This window comes from Geotrypetes seraphini, chromosome 2, assembly GCF_902459505.1.
Source record: "Geotrypetes seraphini chromosome 2, aGeoSer1.1, whole genome shotgun sequence".
Classification (NCBI taxonomy): Eukaryota; Metazoa; Chordata; class Amphibia; order Gymnophiona; family Dermophiidae; genus Geotrypetes; species Geotrypetes seraphini.
In genome coordinates this window covers 494,418,477-494,438,427 of record NC_047085.1, presented here as the reverse complement: position 1 = coordinate 494,438,427, position 19,951 = coordinate 494,418,477, and the positions used below count along the sequence as shown (strand labels likewise).

Here is a 19,951-nt window from a genome sequence, read left to right as displayed (position 1 = left end):
TTTGTTGACATTGTAAGTCGCATACTATGCCATAAAGTGTACTGTTGTTCATTGCCTATGTCCAGATTTTTCTTGCTGTACACCACCCTGAGTGAATTTTTTCAATAAAGTGGTAAATAAATCCTAATAAAGAAGTACACATCATACTGTCATATGAACATAAGAACAGCCTTACTGGGTCAGACCAATGGTCCATCATGCCCAGTAGCCTGTTCTTATGGTGGCCAATCCAGGTCACTACTACCTGGCCAAAACCCAAGGTGTAGCAATATTCCATGCTACCTATCCAGGGCAAGCAGTAGCTTCCCCTATTCTTTCTCAATAACAGACTATGGACTTTTCCTCCAGGAACTTGTCCAAACCCTTCTTAAAACCAGCTACGCTATCCGCTCTTACCACAACCTCTGGCAATGTGTTCCAGAGCTTAACTGTTCTCTGAGTGAAAAAATTATTTCCTCCTGTTGGTTTTAAAAGTATTTCCCTGTAACTTCATTGAGTGTCCCCTAGTCTTTGTAATTTTTGACGGAGTGAAAAATCGATCACAATTCTAAAACCTCTTACAACACTATCATAACATAATAAAATGATCATAAATGATGTAACTTACATACTACATTGAACATGAAATACTGTACATGTTAAAATACAAAATACACATTAAAATGTACCTGCCTCTATAATCCTTCTGCCATCCAACAAATGTCCTACTGGTCACGCAAAAAAAAAAAAATTCCAAAATCCTTGCCAAAAATAAGCTTTCATTATCGTTTAACAATAATGTAATTTCTTCCTTAAACGTATCAATCATACTAAGTCACTCCATTGTTCCGAAGTCCCTTGTAGACAAATAAGTAAAAATATTTCAGAAGGATGTGCAAATGGGGTGGATGGTTGCAGATGTGATTCTGTTGTATTCAGAATAGTCCCTTTCACCAGCTGGAGAAGCCTTTCTGGCCATCTGGTGATTCCTGCGATTCGCATTCCACTACAGGGACTCTTTATCAGCAGCTCACACATGTCAGGCATTGATATCCTCATGTCAGGGGATGCAAGTGGAGCTCAGGGAGAGAATTACCACTGGGCTCAGCCCTGCCTCCTAAAGCAGCACTTTCCTGCGTTAATAGCCTGACCCCCCAGAGTTCAGCTATTAGTGTCGATTTTGGGACGGTGTGAAGCTCCACGCCAAGTATAAAATATGAGATAGGAGCAACATGCAGGCCCCATCCCTTGGAGTCATATTAGGTGGCAGGAGAGCTCATTTTCAGGGCCCTACTTCTCTGGGATGCTGTCTTCCTTCTCGGGCTATACCAGTTTGTTAACCCCTAAGGTATACTACAGATTTCACTGTCCAGACCAGTCTCTAAATGCAAATACTCTTTATTGCTGCGATTTCTTCAAAGAAAGAAAGAAGAAAAAAAAAAAAGATTAGGAGACAGGATTAGAACTCCAGAGTTGTCACAGCTAGTCAGGCACACACAATTAATTCATGAGTAGGGTTAACAGACGTCTGGGAAAACCCGGACATGTCCTTTTTTTAGAGGGCTGTCCAAGTGCCTGGACAGACTTTCCAAAACCCGTCATTTGTCTGGGTTTTGGAAAGCCCTGACGAGCTCCGGCCACATCTGGAGGGCCTCTGAGCATGTGCGGATCACGTCACACACATCCACGCATGCTCCAGGCCCTCCAGACGTGGCCAGAGCTCGTCTGGAAGAAGAGAGGAGGCTCGGTAGGGGTGGAACTGGAGGTAGAACTGGGCGGAGCTGGAGGAGGGACTGGGACAGAATGGGGTGGGGCTTGAGGCAGAACAGGGCAGGGTCATGTGTCTGGGTTTTCCGGGGGAAAAATATGGTAACCCTTTTCATGAGTTAATTTACTACCACACAGTCAGGACCTGCTGAGGCCTAGGGCAGAAATTAAGGAAGGAGCCCCAAACCCTTCTCCTTGCATCCTCCCCCAATCTACTACTACTATTTTATCATTTCTATAGTGCTGAAAGGCATACGCAGCGCTGTACATTTAACATACAATAGACCAGGAGTGTCAAAGTCCCTCCTCGAGGGCCGCAATCCAGTCGGGTTTTCAGGATTCCCCCAATGAATATGCATGCGATCTATTAGCATACAATGAAAGCAGTGCCTGCAAATAGATCTCGTGCCTATTCATTGGGGAATCCTGAAAACCCGACTGGATTGCGGCCCTCGAGGAGGGACTTTGACACCCCTACAATAGACAGTCCCTGCTCAAAAGAGCTAACAATCTAATTAGACAGACAGGACATCTTAGGGTTGGGAGATTAAGGTAGAGGAAATGATACAGTGGGTCTAGGTATCTGATAGCAGTGAGTGGGAGTTAAGACTTGAAAGCAGTTTTTAAAAAGTGGGCTTTTAGCTTGGATTTGAAGACTGCCAGGGATGGAGCACGACTTATGGATTCAGGCAGCCTGTTCCAGGCATACAGTGCCACACGAAAGAAGGGACGGAGTCTGGAGTTGGCAGTGGAAGAGAATGGTACAGATAAGAGGGGCTTGCTCGTTCACGGGGAGGAGCATAGGGGGAGATGAGTGAAGAGAGGTATCGAGGGGGGGGAGGGGGGGCTTCAGAGTGAATGCACTCATAAGTCAGCAAGACTCCCCCTCTGCCACAAATAAACAACTTCAAATGACTTCTTCACACACAAAACACAGATAGACCTTTACCAAATACAGAGCAAAGGATCACAACTAGAAATAAGAACATAAGAAGTTGCCTCCGCTGGATCAGACCAGAGGTCCATCCCGCCCAGCGGTCCGCTCCTGCGGCGGCCCATCAGGCCTATTACCTGTTGCAGTGGTTCCTGACTATTTCTATTTCTATAACCTACCTCTACCCCTATCTGTACCCCTCAATTCCCTTATCTTCTAGGAACCTATTCAAACCTTCTTTGAAGCCCTGTAACGTGCTCTGGCCATCATAGCCTCCGGAAGCGCATTCCATGTGTCCACCACCCTCTGGGTAAAAAAGAACTTCCTAGTGTTTGTTCTAAACCTGCCACCTTTTAATTTCTCCGAATGCCCCCTTGTACTCGTGGTTCCCCACAGTGTGAAGAATCTGTCCCTGTCTACCTTTTCTATGCCCTTCAGGATTTTGAAGATTTCTATCATGTCTCCTCTAAGTCTCCGCTTTTCCAGGGAGAATAGCCCCAGCTTTTTCAACCTGTCAGCATATGAGAAGTTTTCCATACCATTTACCAGTTTAGTTGCTCTTCTCTGGACTCCCTCAAGTACTGCCATGTCCTTCTTGAGATGCGGCGACCAGTACTGGACACAGTACTCCAGATGCGGGCGCACCATTGCAATGGGAGCGCTAAGAAAATAAACTCAGCAAGTATTACAATACTGAAGAACTAAAAACAGATACGCATGTCTTTTATGTACTGAACACACAGGAGTCCATCAAAAGTTAGCCGCCTCCCTTGCTGCGGCTGGTAGGGATTAGAGCTGCCCGATTCCCAATTTGAATTGATTTATTGATTCACTTCAGCTGAATCGATTTGTTCTCGGGAAAAAATCAGACTCACCGATTCAATGCAGGCCCATAAGGGAGGTGCTCCAAGATCTGGCGTCAGGAATTTCTCTGCAGTGGCAGTCTTCACAATGTGCTCTTGCTGGGATCGGGCCTTCCTCTCTGCCGGGTCCTGCCTTCGTGGAAACAGGAATTAGGTAGGATCCGATAGAGAGGAAGGCCCGACGCTGGCGAGAGCAGCGAGTTGTGAAGGCTACACTGCCGACGGTGTGTGTGTTGGGGAGAGTGACAAAGAAAGCAAGCAAGTGAGAGAGGGAAGGGGGAAGGGAATAGAGGGGGGTTATCAAACTTAGGGGGGAGGGCTTGGATGGAGGGTGCCAGATCTTGAGGGGGGGGAGGGAGGAAGAAAAAAAAGATGCCTCACTATGGGGCTGGCAAGGAAGGAGATAGTCTGGAGACAAGAGAGGCTGAAGTCACAGAGGGAGGAAAAGAGAGAGAGAGATGCTAGGATAGGGGAGCTGGAAGAACAGAGGGAAGAAAGAGATAGAAATGAGAAGAGCAGGAAAGAGGCTAAATCCACAAATGGAGAGAAAAAAGAGAGATGCTTGCGCTGGGTTGAGGAGTGTAGGAGAAGCAGGAAACAGAGGGGGAAAAGCTGGACAGAAGGAGAGGCGGGGCCACAAGGGGGAGGGATGGGGACAACAGCGGATGGAAGGGACAGAGAGAGAGAGGGCAGACACTGGATGGAAAGAAAGAGAGTGAAGAGGATGATTAAAGCAGAAACGTCAAAAGGTAGAGAAGATTTTTTTGTTGCTTTATTGTAGCTGCATTGATAAATATTTATAAAAATGAAAATGGAAATAAAGTAATCTTTTTATTAGACTAATTTTAATACATTTTTTACTAGCCAGGTCAGGACAGGATACCGTTATAGCAGTATACTGTACTGACCTGATGAATTAGGTTTTGGTCTCTGAAATCTAATTTAAAAATGGCTTAGGCCAATAAAATGGTATTTTCTTATTTTCATGTTATTTCTATTTGTTAAATGGTGATTGCTGTTTGTCAGTTTTTTTCAAATTTACATCTGCTGTCTTTTGCACAATATTAGGGGACAAGTGTTACTGTTTCTGTGGTGTTGCATTGTATATAGAGTCTGATTTTATTTATTCAATTTTCTATACCGTTCTCCCAGGTGAGCTCAGAACGGTTTACATGAATTTATTCAGGCACTCAAGCATTTTTCCCAGTCTGTCCCGGTGGGCTCACAATCTATCTAATGTTCTTGGGACAATGGAGGGATTAAGTGACTTGCCCAGGGCCACAAGGAGCAGCGTGGGTTTGAACCCACAACCTCAGGGTGCTGAGGCTGTAGCTTTAACCACTGCGCCACTCTAGAAACCAAAATGTAGTAAAAGTGAGCCCAGTATAGGACAATCAAGCCATTGTGACATCACTGCTGAGGTTGGCTCTTAGGCATTGGTGGAATGAGGCATTATGATGTCACAATACCAGTTCTGGTTATCAGAGGCTGAAGCTTTTCACAAGGGAGCTCAGAATGGTTTACATAAATTTATTCAGGTGCTCAAGCATTTTTCCCTATCTAATGTACTTGGGGCAATGGGGGGATTAAGTGACTTGCCCAGGGTCACAAGGAGCAGTGTGGGTTTGAAGTTGAATCCACAATCTCAGGTGCTGAGGCTGTATCTTTAACCACTGCACCACTCTAGAAATCAAAATGTAGTAGAAGTGAGCCAAGTATAGGACAATCAAGCCATTGTGACATCACTGATGAGGTTGGCTCTTAGGCATTGGTGGAATGAGGCATTATGATGTCACAATCCCAGCTCTGGTTATCAGAGGCTGAAGCTGTTCACACTATTTATTTATTCAATTTTCTATACTATTCTCCTAGGGGAGCTTAGAATGGTTTACATGAGATTATTCAGGTTCTCAAGCATTTTTCCCTGTCAGTCCCAGTGGGCTCACAATCTATCTAATGTATCTGGTGCAAAGGGGGGATTAAGTGACTTGCCCATGGTCACAAGGAATGGTGTGGGTTTGAACCCACAACCTCAGGGTGCTGAGGCTGTAGCTTTAACCACTGTGCCACACTCTCCCCTGTTTAGTTTTCAACTTTTGTTTACAGATTTCTATCTTTAGTTTGTTATTACTTATTTCTTAATGGGCGAGGGTATATCTGTGTTCTGTGTGTATGAAAAGGACATGGTTTTCTGTTAGCAGTGATTGTGCAGGATCAATCTGTATTAATCTGGCTTAAAATTGATTCAACTTTAAACTTAAAAAGCTGTGCCATTGAAATAGAATAAAAAAAATTGATTCCATAGGCCAAATTGAATTGAATTGAAAATTTTCCCCCTGAATGGGGCAGCTCTAGTAGGGATCCCAAAGCCCTTCCAGTTGAAGACTACCTCCAGGTGCAGAGTCCGGCAGCCTGGAACAAGAGGTCTTTAGCTGGCAGGACTTTGGGATGCCTACCAGCTTAGGTATTTCAATTTTGCATGGGCAAGGAGAAGAGCGGGAAGAAAGTATAGTGCCCAACCATTTTGGGCTCAGGTCCCCTCATTGGTGCTGTAACCGGCATGTGGATAAGCAGCACTGCTGCCTGCAGGCTGTGCTGGAAGAGGTTTACAGCTGCAGCCTGGAAGAACTGCTACTCGATGCCAACCAGCTTCGGGAGCCGCCTAAGGTAAGGCTACGTTTATACAGGGCAGATCGGGTTCTGGCCATTTGGGGTATGCATGCGTGCGCTCGAACAGCCTCCGTTAAGACAGCATCAGAGGCGATTGCATCTCAGGACAGCAATCTTTGACCTAAAATGGATTTGCAGCCATGGTAACCACCGTTCCCTCTGGACTCAAGAAGACCAGGCTTGAAGGTCTGAGAGAACTCCTGGCGAGGTGTTTGCCTTGCTATTATTAAGCAAAGCATGCTGGGAGAATGTCTGCTGATAGCATGAGTCCCACTGGTGAGCCCTAGCATGTGCCAGTAGGGGTGCCTCGTTTTGGTGCCCAAAAAGCACAAAGGGCCTTCAGGTTCTGAGCAGTCAAAGTCATTTATTGAAGGACCCAACACTGTCCGTGTTTCGGCATATCTGCCTGTGTCAGGAGTCTACATAAAAACACATACATGTAAATGTTTCAAGTTTATTAGGATTTTATATACCGCCTATCAAGGTTATCTAAGCGGTTTTACAATCAGGTACTCAAGCATTTTCCCCATCTGTCCCGGTGGGCTCACAATCTATCTAACGTACCTGGGGCAGGGAAGGATTGAGTGACTTGCCCAGGGTCACAAGCAGTGCAGGGTTTGAACCCACAATTTCAAGGTGCTGAGGCTGTAGCTCTAACCACTGCACCACACTCTCCTCCAATACAATATCAGAAGTGAGCCAAGTATAGAACAATGAAGCCATTGTGACATCACTGATGAAGTTGGCTTTTATTGGTGGAATGAGGCATTATGACATCAGGGAGAGGGATTGGGACTTGTATACTACCTTTTTGTAGTTTTAAAACCACATTCAAGGCGGTTTACAAACAGGTATTTCAAGCATTTTTCCCTATCTGTCCTGGTAGGCTCACAATCTATCTAACGTACCTGGGGCTATGGAGGACTGAGTGACTTGTCCAGGGTCATAAGAAGCAGTGCGGGGTTTGAACCCACAACCCCAGGGTGCTGAGGCCACACACTCCTCCTTGAGTTTATATAAAAACACATACATATAAATTATATCAATGGACAGGTACAATATAAAATAAAAATGAATAAACAACTTAATTTGAAATCTGCTTTATTAAGAAACCATAACATACATAGTGTATACAAGAGCATTCTACAACAAACACATCAGGAACAAGTGCACGACATGTGCAACCGGTCTCAGGTTTATACAGTAACACAATCAACCCTAACCTCCACCCCCCCTCCCTCCAGCACGCCCGCCCCCCACTCAAGATATTAAGGAGACTCATTCCTTAACGAACCTTGAAGAAGAGAGAGAGAAGAAAGAAAAAAACCAAGAGAAAAACCAACCCCGGAACAAGAGAGCTAGACCTTACAAAGAAAACGAAATCTGGTGGCCTGGCTCTGATGGCCCCTCCAGTTAAAGAGTCTCAGCGCTTGAGTTCCCCCCCCATCCCATTACCTCCTCCTACCCCCCCTAGAATCCCCCTCTGAAAATGGGATACTGGAGCCCCCCCCCACACACACTGTCCTCTCAAAGAGAGTTCAACACGGCGCTGCATGCTTTAGGAGAAAGAGAAAAAATATACACTTCCAAGACCTGTAGAAAAAGGGTCTTGCGCTGCAGAGCAAGTTTAACCTACTGGAGTTCCAATAACATCAGAGCATGAAGGTGATTTATCCACCCCCAAAAGGAAGGGGCTGCTTCACTCAACCACACTGACAAAATAACCTTTTTGCCCAATAAGGCACTTTTGCGAAGTAAAAGACGGTGGCCTTTGTTAGTTATCTTAAAAACCTCATATTTGTCCAAAAGAAGGCCTGCCGCAGATACCGGCATCGGACACTGCAACAACCTGGCCAAGTAACGGACCATTGCAGTCCAGGAAGATTTAACTGTGGGGCAATCCCAGAAAGAATGGTGAAAAGTACTGGAGCCAGTGGAGCATTTACTGCAGGCAGAAGAAGTGGCATACCCTGATTTAAAGACTTGGGTGAAGTATGCCCTATGCAAGATCAGATACTGACATTCGCGTAAATCAGCACTAACAGAGATCTCGGGAGTCCGACGAATCTACTGTACAAGATCAACTGAGTCTCGAGGCAGGCCCAGGTCGGCACTCCAGCGATCCCGCAATGCCATGTATAAAAGAAGTGTCTCTTATTTCAAAAGGCGTGTATAATAGGACATAAATGTATTATGCAATTTTGGTTATCAAAAGAAGCTCCTAGTTTTTGGCATTGGAGGAATCAATTTCATCGTCTATTGTTATTTGAGACTTGGGAAGTTAGGCGTTCGGCTAGGAAAATTCGTATGTTTATGGAAATTTGGGATCCGTATATTCAGAATCTTTCAACTAAGGCAAGAAGTTTAATTCTTAATGATTTACATTGAAGCTATGATTATTTATCTGAAATTCCAGTTCTTTACTTTTATTATTCTTTATTTTTGTCAACTTTCATTGGGTTTGGGGGGGTTTAGTAGGATTCTTTCAATAAAAAAGTTATAAATTAAATTTTGGGGGAGGATAGGGGGGAGAGGTCAATAGGAAAAGGGAAGGGGTAGGAATTAGGGGGAGGGTATTGAGAGATGTAATGGGTATTTTGGAAATATATTTTGAAGAAATGAAAGATATTTGATGGAAATGAATATGATGAATTTTAATTTAATGACTATTTTATTGTATTATAATATTGTATATTTACTGATTTCTTCAATAAAAATGTTATAAATTAAACAGCTTAAACGATTTTACTGATCCAGCACTCTGTGTCGTTCTAGCATTAAAGACCAGATCAAATGGGCAGCCCTGTTAGGTCAGCTAAAGTATAGTAGGGAAGTCACCGTGACAGGTGATGGAGTCAATGGGTGGGAGGAAGAGGGAACAGATACAGCTTCATAGGATCATCATGTTGGCATGGAACTAGCACGAGGGGGTTCTTTATCAGAGAAATCTTCATCCAGTAAAGGGATCCTGAATGACCGGGAAACCTTTCTTGAGAGGTAAGTGGTGGCGGCAATCAAAGTTTGGGGATTGGGGGTGGGGGGTGGAAAGAGAAGTTGTGGATGAAGGGTATTCTTTTTATTTATTGAAAACTGCTTACGTTTTTGTCATCATGGTAGGTGATAAATAAAATAAATCCAAAACCCGAAGGGATGGGGACACGATGGAGAAAAAAAATTGTAAAACCCCCCCCAGTCATCAAAACAGATATTTAAGCAACAGAGGGCGAAATAGCTGAATCTTGGTTTTCGTCTAGCCATGTAGAAATGTAGAAACTGCAATCGTGTTACTTATTTCCATTCACTTTCTGGCTTTGTTCTTTCTCTTTCCTTGTCACCCCCCTTCCCCAGCAGATACCGAACACCATCAGAGCTTCACAACGATAACTTTTCTCTCTCCACGATCGCTGAAGGCTCGCACCCAAATGTAAGGAAACTTTGCGACACCCCATCTAACCTCTCCCCTTATGCCCGTGCATTGGCTTACTATGATAACGTAACCTGTCAGGTAACTTGCTTTCTTCATGTCTCCCTTTTGCATGCTTTATACCTGTAACCCTGCCGCCAAGGTCTGGTACAGCGAACCAGTCCAGAAGAAAAGCCTTCTACTCGGCCTCTGATATAGGAACTATGTGAGAAAGTGTTTTTAAAAAAATCATAACTGCCAGCTTTTTATGCTTACCCAAACTATGCACAAGTAACGACATAAAGTAGCATTGAGAATTTTCCCATTTTATATTTAGGTACTGTGTTTTCCCAAAAATAAGACCTATCCAGAAAATAAGCCCTAGCATGATTTTTAAAGATGCTCCTAATATAAGCCCTACCCCCAAAATAAGCCCAAGTTAAGATCGACCCCTGAGGCCCCCACGAATCTCCCCGACTCGATCCCTGACACTAGTGCTGTCCGATTCGCCGAAAAAATTATACTTGTCAATTCAGAGACCCCCACCCCAGTGAAACCTGACATGCCTCCGCTCCAAAGCCTCCAAAAACAGCAGAGCGGCGGCAGTGCTCTGAACGGACTGCTTTGCGGCCTTTCCTCTGCCGCATCACTGATGATGATGGCAGAGGGAAAGCCCCGGCGGGGAAGACTTCGAAGCAGCCCATTCAGAGTGCTGCCGCCGCCGCTGTTTTTGGAGGACTCGGAGCGGAGGTATGTCAGTCTCATGGTGGGAGGGTCAGTGGAGTTCTGCTGCACAGGTGGATGGGAGGGAGGGATAGAAAGATGCTGCACGAGGGGATGGGTTAGAGAGGAGGAAAGATGCTGCACATGGGAGGGGGGGAGAAAGGAAAGAGGAAGAATTGGGGTGGTGGAGAGGAAGGGAGAGATGATTGTTGTACATGAAAAAAATAAGACATCCCCCAAAAATAAGACAGTGTCATATTAATTTTGGGTCCAAAAAATACATTATGGCTTATTTTTGGGGAAATACGGTAGTTTATAAAACTGATTTAAGGACATGCATGATATACCATTCCTTTTACAAAACTAGCATAGTTTTTAGTGCCAGTCATGGTGGTAACAGCTCCGACGCTCATAAGAATTGGGGATCACTCTTGCCTGACCATACTCCTAGACTGCCAGAAATTGTAAGATAGGCCCCAAGGGGGCACCTACAGGTGGTCAGGGAGGAAGGCAACTCCATGGTCAGTTTTAGCCGAGACCATGGCTGTAGCCTTTTGGCTGAAACTGAAACCAAGCAGACAAAGGATTTTGAGCTAGTTTCAGCACTGTCACCGAAACCAAAATTTGGTCGGCCTCTATGTCACATACTGTTTCCTCTTTGGTGGACATGACAGAGGGAAGCCTGTGGAGGCCAGTGCACACAACAAATACGCATCACTGCTACTGCCAGCAAAGGTTCAGAGGTAGGTTCAGAGAAGGGGGAATTGCTGGGCCTTGGGGGAGGATGCTGGATGCAAGGATGAAAGAGAGGGAGACAGAGGCAGGGCAAAAAGTGTGTGTATGTGTGGGAGGGGGGTTGGAAGACCCAGCCATCTTAACTCAAATGACAGGTCTGGCTATGCACTGCCAGAAAACTGTGGCCAAGATGCCCAAAAATAAAGAAAAATCCTCACAGGTAGGAATAGGTTTGGTAGATTAATAGCCTGGACTTTTTGCAAACCAGGAATGAAGGTTTAACACATATCTTTTCATAGGGTTACCAGATTTTACTTTAGTAAAATCCAGACCCCTGTGTGCATACATATCTTTATATTTGTCAAATAAATTACCAACCTGTGACCAATAAATTGAAAACACTCAGTATGATTCCATAAGCCCATCAGCGTGCTAGTCAAACTTATTGCATGCGCTCTGGTTGGTAGCTGGGAATTTACTCAAATGCATGATACTTCACAACACTTCTCAGTAAGGAAATGCCAAAGGCCTCAATCAGGTTTGTGATCGATCTTGATCCCCTGGTTCAGAACCTGGAGGGAGGAGTAAGGAGTGGTTGAGGGTAGGGCTACCAGACGTCCGGATTTCCGGGGGGGGTCTGGACGGCTTTTTAAAACCTGGCACTTTGTCCGGGTTTTGAAAAGCTGCGTTGGGCAGGGTGGAAGTCCATGTGTGCACAGCCGTCACGCGCTCGAGCGTCCACACATGTGTGGACTTCCTACCTGACAAGAGCAGGCAGCGGGGGCGGGGCTTGGGGGGGCGGGGGGGCTGGGCAGGGCTAGGGGGTCTGGATTTTCCAAAAGGAAAATCTGGCAACCCTAGTTGAGGGGGGCTAGATTTTCCACTCCCATCATCAGACTAGGAGGTATCCAGAACAGTTCAGCTCATGAAGATAAATGTGACATACTGCCTCCTGGTCTAGGTCCCTCTAGTGGTGAGAAAGAGCTACTGCACTTCATGTGAATGACTAGTGGCCATTCTCACAGCATATTTATTGCACATTACTGTTGGGATAAGGAGAATATCACTGATCATCCTGTTCCTTGTATTTTTTTTAGTTCTTTCATTCATATCCTGTTTTATCCTCCTTATTTACAGTTCTGTTTCTATCACGGGGGCAATCAAGACTGCTAGCACCGAAATGGAGAGTCGTGGTAGAAAGCAGGGCAAGACTGCCTCCAGCATCCCTAATCCACTGGTCTTCAAACCCAGGCCCTATCAGCCAGGCTGCTTTCAGGATATCTACAATGAATAGACATAAAACCTATTTGCATGCATGTCAACCGTATGCATATTTATTATGGATATCCTGCAAACCAGATTGGCTGGTGGAATCCCCACGGATTTGAGACACAGTTACTGACGGATGAGCCCGTCAGCAGACACCTTGCTTCTCATCTTTGTCCCCCTCTCAAACACCGTGGTGTAATGGTGCTCACTGTGAGTTGCTGTGGACCCTGGAGGAGAAAAATGCGGTCAAATTTTAACAGCAGCAAGGAGTACTTCCCATCAACTTAGTAAACACTAGAAAAATGAAGCGTAGAAGATAGAAAGTGAGGCTAAATGGAAAAATCCCCAAAAAGAGTAACCTCACTTATCAGGGTTCATTCATAGATTGTAAAAATCTTATTTAGTCAATGAGTAAAATTCTTTGACATATTTCAAATTTCAAAAAGGCAATCAACAACTGACGAATCATCATTCACTTATCCTTTATTGTTGTATACTTTGCTTGCCCCAACAATTGTATGCCCGACGGGACCCGTTTTGCCTAAACAGGCTTTTTCAAGGGTTCCAACAGGGAGCACTTATTTTTGGCGTCCTCTCGCTTACGGCCCCATTGGGGCAAGCAAAGCATTACAACAATAAAGGATAAGTGAATGATGATTCATCAGTTATTGATTGCCTTTTTGAAATTTGAATTATGTCAAAGAATTTTACTCATTGACTAAATAAGATTTTTACAATCTATGAATGAACCCTGATAAGTGAGGTTACTCTTTTTTGTGGGTACTTCCCATCAACCACAAAACACATTTCTTTTACCTCCTCCTGTCTTTCTTGTTCTGCCTAACGCCTTTGTGTAAAAGTATCCATCAAATATTGTCACCCTTCAGATGTTTGAAAGCGTGTCTTGGATGCTGTACACTGGAACAAAAAGTTTAAACTTAGCTTTCCAGGGAAACCTCTCAGAACCCAATAGCATTTACTTAGTGGGATGTGGCATGACATGTGTCACTACTAAAGTGTGTTCTCTGGATCAGACTAAACACCAGTACCCTCCTCTCCAGCATGTGGTGATAGGATAGGCACGGTTTCCTCTAAGCCAGTGTCTCTCAAACTTTTGTTTTAGCTCCAGCACACTAAACGGAGCAAATGTTGTTCTCTCGGGGTTTCTGCAGCTGGCTGGCATTGCGCTTGCTGCAGGTCTCCGGGTCTCGCTGCGTCTTAGTCAGGTAGAAACCGACATTTCAGCCACCGTGCTGTGGCTTTCTTCAGGGTATGCTCTGAAGTCTGCAGTGTGACTTTGGAAATAGTGGGTTCACTGACCAGATTGGGAACAGGGCAGTCCACCAATTTGAATTTTGGCGGGAAAGTCAGCTGCTTGCAGCGAGACCCGGAAACCTGCAACAAGTAGAATGCCAGCTGCGGAAACCCTGAAAGAACATCTAACCCAGCTCCATGGGAAAAACATCTTTAAATCTACCAGAGACTTTTGCCATTCTATGGACTTTCACAACAAAATTCTAATTTCTGACCAACTGACTTTCCCGCCAAAATTCAAATTGGTGAATTGCTCTGTTCCCAATCAGGTCAGTGAACTCACTATTTCCAAAGTCAGTCTGCAGAATACCCTGAAGAAAGCCACAGCCTGGTGGCTGAAATGTCGGTTTCTAACCGACAAAGACGCAGCGAGACCCGGAAACCCGCAACAAGGAGCAAATGTTTTTCACAGCACACTGAACAGAGCAAATATTTTTCACAGCACATTATAATTGAAATTATAAAATTGCAAAACTAACAAAAAATTAAATTTGAGAGTTTAAGCGATGTCTGGGTAACAATGGTAAAATTAAAGTAGATAGAATACAATTGGTAATCAATGCAATGGATGTGCTTATTTTTGAATTCAAATTAACTCAAAACAGACCTGGCTGGGCCTCCGCGTGTGCAGATCACCGGACTAGATGGACCCATGGTCTGATCAGGTGCAGGCATTTCTTATGTTCTTATGGCTTGATAGTCGACAAGCAAACATGCATTTCATCACCCACCATCTGCAGTTGTTCTCTTTTTTTCTATTTAATTTCTGTCAGAGCTGAAGATCCATGTTTGCAAAGATAGGAAGATCCAAATGGTAACAAAGCTTTGGTTGCTTTGTTGCTCACGTTAGGATAACTACTGCATCAAAAATAATAAAAATAAAATTACTTGCTGTTAGTTATCAAGGACCAATCACATCAAAGAATGATGCTTGTCTGGGTGGTTGTATCCTTACGCACACAGATGCTCTTAACATTGACAGACTCTTGTGTATGTGATGTACATGTCATCTATTCTAGTGTACACTTATGAAGGGAATTTTTTTTTTTTTTAAATAAAGTTCTGGAATCTCTCATGGCACACTTAGAATCTGTTTGGAGCACACCACTGTGCCGTGGCACACAGTTCGAGACAATGCTTTAAGCTTAGCAGGAGTCCTCCACCTACAATCCTGCCAGTAGAGGGTGCTGTTTCACCATCACATTTTCAATAGTGAAGAACAGGCAAGCTCTGCAGGACTCCAGGGAGCCTGCCTGTCCCTAGCAACTGAAAACATAATATTGAAGCCCACCTCCCACTGGCAGCAATTCAACTGGAGGTTCCCACTCAGCTTAGAGGGAACAGTGGTGATAGGTGTTATCACTAATGTATATGCCCCTTATCCCATAACATTCTCTGTTTAGGTTAGGAGCCCCCTTCAAACTCTGTAAACAGGGTGGCCCAACCATTAACCATGACTAGGCAGTGGCCCAGGACAGAAGTTTTTGGGAAGCAGCAAAGAGCAGCTGCAGTCAAGGCAAAAAAGTAGATTCTGAAATTCAAAACACCATCAAAGCATACTTTAACCTATGGGTGTCACTGCCACAAGGACCATAGCTCCCCCCCTTCCCCCAAAGTTGATGGTCAGTTAGAAGAGATGGCTCTCCTGCCTCCCCCACCCACCTCCTCCCCAGCCCCTCTCATTTTAAATCTTCAGGCAGTGGCAATGAGTGAGCCTGCTGCTGTCGGTGTGCCCCAGAAGTCTTCATTCTGCAGAATGGCGCGGGGCCATGTATCCGGGGTTTTACCGCTCAAAATATGGTAACCCTACCCCACAGTGTGTGATCTTCCAATAAATACCTTTGCAGAGACCAGTTTGATTGCTCAAGGCAGTTTAGTGGACCTAAATTCAAGTCCTTTCCACTTTCGAGAGCTGCGGAGGCTCTGGAGGTCCTTCTCACACCTCCAGGGGATGGAAAAATGGAACAGTCATCATAAAACAGTGACGTCTAGTGGCCTTTTATAGAGTCCATGATTATGGTGTTCCAAAAGGAGTCCTAATGCATAACCAAGGATTGTCGCTGCAGGGATTGGACTAAAGTAAATGGGGAGGGAGGGAAAGTGAGAGGAAAGATTTCCTAGATAAATCCCAGTTCTGGTATCAGATGAGCTAGAAGCCCTAAAGGGCAGGAGGAACCTGCCACTCTAATAAATCCAAATCAACAAATCTCTTGCCCTATATCGGTAGCATGGAATGTTTCTACTCCTTGGGTTTTGGCCAGGGACTAGTGACCTGGATTGGCCACCGTGAGAACGGGCTACTGGGCTTGATGGACCATTGGTCTGACCCAGGAAGGCTATTCTTATGTTATGTTTACAGTAAACACAAAATAACTCATGCGATCTTAGATAAATGCTTTGATGCCGATTTGAAATAGTAAACGCTTCCGAATGTCTGGAAGCTGTTGGAAAATGTCTCAACTCCAGCACTGCCTCCCTCTGCCTTTCCTCCTCCCCACCCTACACCGAGAAAACAGGGCAGAACCTGAAAAGCCAAATTGAACAGCACCAGCTCCCTCACCCTTTTTGTTTTCCCTTTCCTCCTGCAGGAAGACCCCAACACCATTCACAAACTTCTGGAGCCCACAAAGCCCTTTGCGAAGGAAGAGGAACCCTTCAACATTCAGAACGCCACGTCGCCAAAACATGGCAGTGACACAGGCGGGCACGACAGCCTGGAGGTGAACTGCCTTCAGAACAACCTGACTTAAGAGCGTAACGGCAGCATGAGGGTGCACCGCGAGAAAGCGAGCGAAACATTGTACAGAACTCATTTCTCCTAACTGTTGTGGCTTCTCCCTCCCCTTGTCTGTCCCCCCCAAGTCCATGGCATGCTTTGGTGTGTGTTGTACAGAGAAGAGAAGACACAAGAGATGCTGCAGAGGTTTGGGCGATGTAGCCAGTGAGTTGTTTGATTCCCATAACAATGCGTATATTTGTTGCTTTGGTTCGAAGACATGCACCACTCTACACTGCGATCCGATTTCTTAAACCTTTCCTGTTCTTGACTGACTTATTTTGTACTTTTACCAATCTTTTTTTGAAATACAATAAAAGAAAAATTGAAAAGAAAAAAAAAAATTGAAATAAAACTTTTAAAGTTAACCTGTGACTCGTGGCATTGGCCTAGATTCCCTCCTTCATTTCTAAAATAGTAGTTGTAAAGCAAAGCAGGGAAGGGGTGGCTTAAATCTTGCTTCCACAGCACAGACCAAAGGTGGAATTGTCCCAATCAGAATGGTGCACAAGAACGTGTCTTTCAACTCATCTGATAAATCCAAATGCCTTTATTCATCCAATAAAGGCATTTGGATTTATCAGATGAGTTGAAAGACACTTTCTTGTGCACCATTCTGATTGGGACAATTCCACCTTTGGTCTGTGCTTTCGAGGCTGTGGTTTTGTTTCCCCTGTCTTATCCTTTAAATCTTGCTTCCTCCACTTACACACTTAAGTCACTTCAGGGTTCTGCATTTCATAGTTAATATAGAGTTGACCATGCAGTAGACAGTACGAGTCCTGTAGACCTATATTACTGTCTCCGATGTTAAAAAGGCGACCACTAAATGGAGAAAGCAGGATCCGGGTGGGACAAGAGCGGGAGGGAGAGTGGCTGTGTCAGCTAGATCGTGGGTTATTATTGTACACTAGCGGTCAGAAATGCCGATAGTGCAGCTGAACTTACTGCCACCCCAAGAGGAGGCGGTAAGTACAAATGCAGTACCGGCAGTCCAGTGGCACAGTTGCTACATATACTACCACTACTTATCACTTATATAGCGCTGAAAGGCTTACGCAGCACTTTACACTTTGACATTTATAGATGGTCCCTGCTAGGAAGAGCTTACAGTCTAACTTGGACAGACAGACATGACGTATAGGGTTGGGGATGCAGAACCCAAGGTGAGAGGAGTTAGGAGTCGAAAGCACTCTCGAAGAGGTGGGCTTTTAACTGGGCCTTGAACACTGCCAGAGACGGAGCCCAGAGTCACAAGGTGCCTGCCTTAGGGATTCGGGCAGCTTGTTCCAAGCATATGGCGCAGGTAATACAGTGAGGCTCCTAGAGAATGACACGGTAACAAAATTCATCACCGTTCCCGTCCCCGCGGATAACCGTGGGAAACCATCTTCATGTCATTCTTTAAGGAGAGAGGGAAGAATCAGAGTATGAATGGCCACAACCACTGACCCGCAAGCTTTGCTTTGAAGAATGCTGGTGTAGAAGGACTGAGGTTGAAACAGACACTACAGAATGACAGTCTCTGGTATCCAAAGCAGATATTGTGATGTCATAATGCCTCATTCCACCAGTGCCCAAGAGCCAATCACATCAGTGATGTCACAATGACTTCATTATCCTTGGCTCACATAAACACAGCCACTAACCCTCAAGCTTTGCTTTGAAGAATGCTGGTGTAGAAGGACCAAGGTTGAAATAGACACTAGAAAATGACATGGGATTATTTCCCGCGGTTATCCGCGGGGACGGGAACGGTGATGAATTTTGTCACCGTGTCATTCTCTACTCCTAACAATATCCCCTGCCTTTCCTCCTTCGGTTGCCCTCCTCATCCTGACCCCTAGTCCTGACACAAGTGACTTTCCTCAAGCCAGAACCCTGACCGGCCAACTCATACAGGCCCCTCCACTCCAGTACCCTAACCCACTCCTTACAAATTTGGGGTCCTCTGAGCCCCTGAAAATAGGACCCTGAACCTCCCCTGTCCAATCTCACTGCTCAGAACCCCCGACTACCACGGAAACCCGGCCCCCTTCCCTACCTTCCTTCTATCACACAGGGGGGCAGAGTTATTATGACATCCAGGGCAGCAGCAGTCTCTCCCTGTTGCCACCCCAGATCAGCACTTCCTCCAAAATGCCCTGACCCCTAGAGGTTAGCTTGCAGTACTGTTGTTTCTGCTACTGGGTCCCTTCAATCTGGAGACATAATCCTGATGAGCCCACTTCTGCTGCTACCAGGAACGATTTACAGATTAATTGAACCAGTGACGCATAATCTCTCCTTTCATCCTCCTTGTGGACACCCCTTACTTGCAGATTGCTGCACTACATATTATTCCCCATCTCCTCCATTTTATCCCAGATCTGTTTCTGCACGTGTAAAGCGTCTCTCCCACTGTTCACTGGATTTCAGTTGGTGCTTCCTCACAGACCTCCACCTTTGTCTTCACTTGCTCTCTGCCTTTCATCTTGATATTTTGGTTCTCAACTTTTTAATCAAACCTTGTATTCCCATCTTTGTCATTAGTAACTCATTTTTATCCCAGGACAAGCAGGCATGATATTCTCACATGTGGGTGACGTCATCTACGGAGCCCCGGCGCGGACAGCTTTTCAAGCAAACTTGATTGAAGTTTCAAGTTTGCACACTGCACCACGCATGTGCATGCCTTCTCGCCCACTAGAGGGCGCATCCCACCTCGTGGTCCTCAGTTCAAATTTTTCCGCGGAGCAAGAAAGCCCTGTGGATCTGAGCTCCAGTGTTTTTGCCTTCTAGCTGCCGCGTTTAGTTTGTTTTCCCTTCGAATTAGTTCGCGGTGCTGTTTTTCTTTTCGGTTCCTTTCAAAAAAAAAAAAAAAAAAAAAGTCTTTCGTTTTTCTTCGGACTCCGGGGGCTCCCGGAATCCGTGGCCGCGGGACGTCGGTACGTTCCCGGCCTTCTTCCTTTTCTTCGTGGATGTCCCGTCCTGTTACGGGATTCAAAAAGTGCAGCCGGTGTGAAAGGTTGCTTTCCATCACCGACCCTCACCGGTGGTGCATTGTCTGTCTTGGGCCCGAACATCCGACAGACTCGTGTGATCGCTGTGCTACCTTCCAAAACAGGGCCCTCCGTCGCCGTAAGGCAAGAATGGCCGAATTGTTCGCCGTCGACGCACCTAAGGCCTCGACGTCGGCCTCGGCTTCGGCCCCGGCCTTGACCTCGGCCTCGGCGTCCTTGGGGGCCTCGGCCTCGCCTCGGCCCTCTTCCTCGAAGGTGTCGTCAGTGAAGCAAGCTTCGGGTAAGTCCTCTGTTCCATCCCCTTCAGCAAAGAAGCCATCCTCGAGTCAGGCCAAGGCGGGTGGGTCGACCCCGGCCCCGCATCGGACCTCGACTCCGCACACCCCGAGGGAATACTCGAGACCGAGGTCGCCCTCCAGGGAGTGTGCCCCGGACTCGGAACTCCCCACCTTCGTGGGGATTCCGGCCTTCCAGGATCTCCTCCGAGCTCTGATCTCATCGGAGCTGTCGGGAGCC

General features: G+C 45.6%; 1 protein-coding gene across 6 annotated transcripts in view; it reads left to right on the top strand.

Annotated features, from left to right (window-relative positions):
• Nucleotides 1–16,799, top strand: part of CSPG5 (chondroitin sulfate proteoglycan 5) — a 114,819-nt gene extending 98,020 nt beyond the window's left edge. The window contains exons 4-5 of one of the 6 annotated variants that reach the window (XM_033931936.1): nt 9,565–9,637; nt 16,246–16,799. In XM_033931936.1, coding sequence (XP_033787827.1) covers nt 9,565–9,637; nt 16,246–16,407 — 235 coding nt within the window. In that variant the 3' untranslated portion in view covers nt 16,408–16,799. Of the gene's footprint in view, nt 1–9,561; nt 9,719–11,013; nt 11,592–12,211; nt 12,263–16,245 lie in introns of those variants that run through there. The other 5 variants (XM_033931932.1, XM_033931935.1, XM_033931931.1 and 2 more) reach the window with 5 other exon arrangements.
• The last annotated feature ends 3,152 nt before the right edge of the window (nt 16,800–19,951 follow it).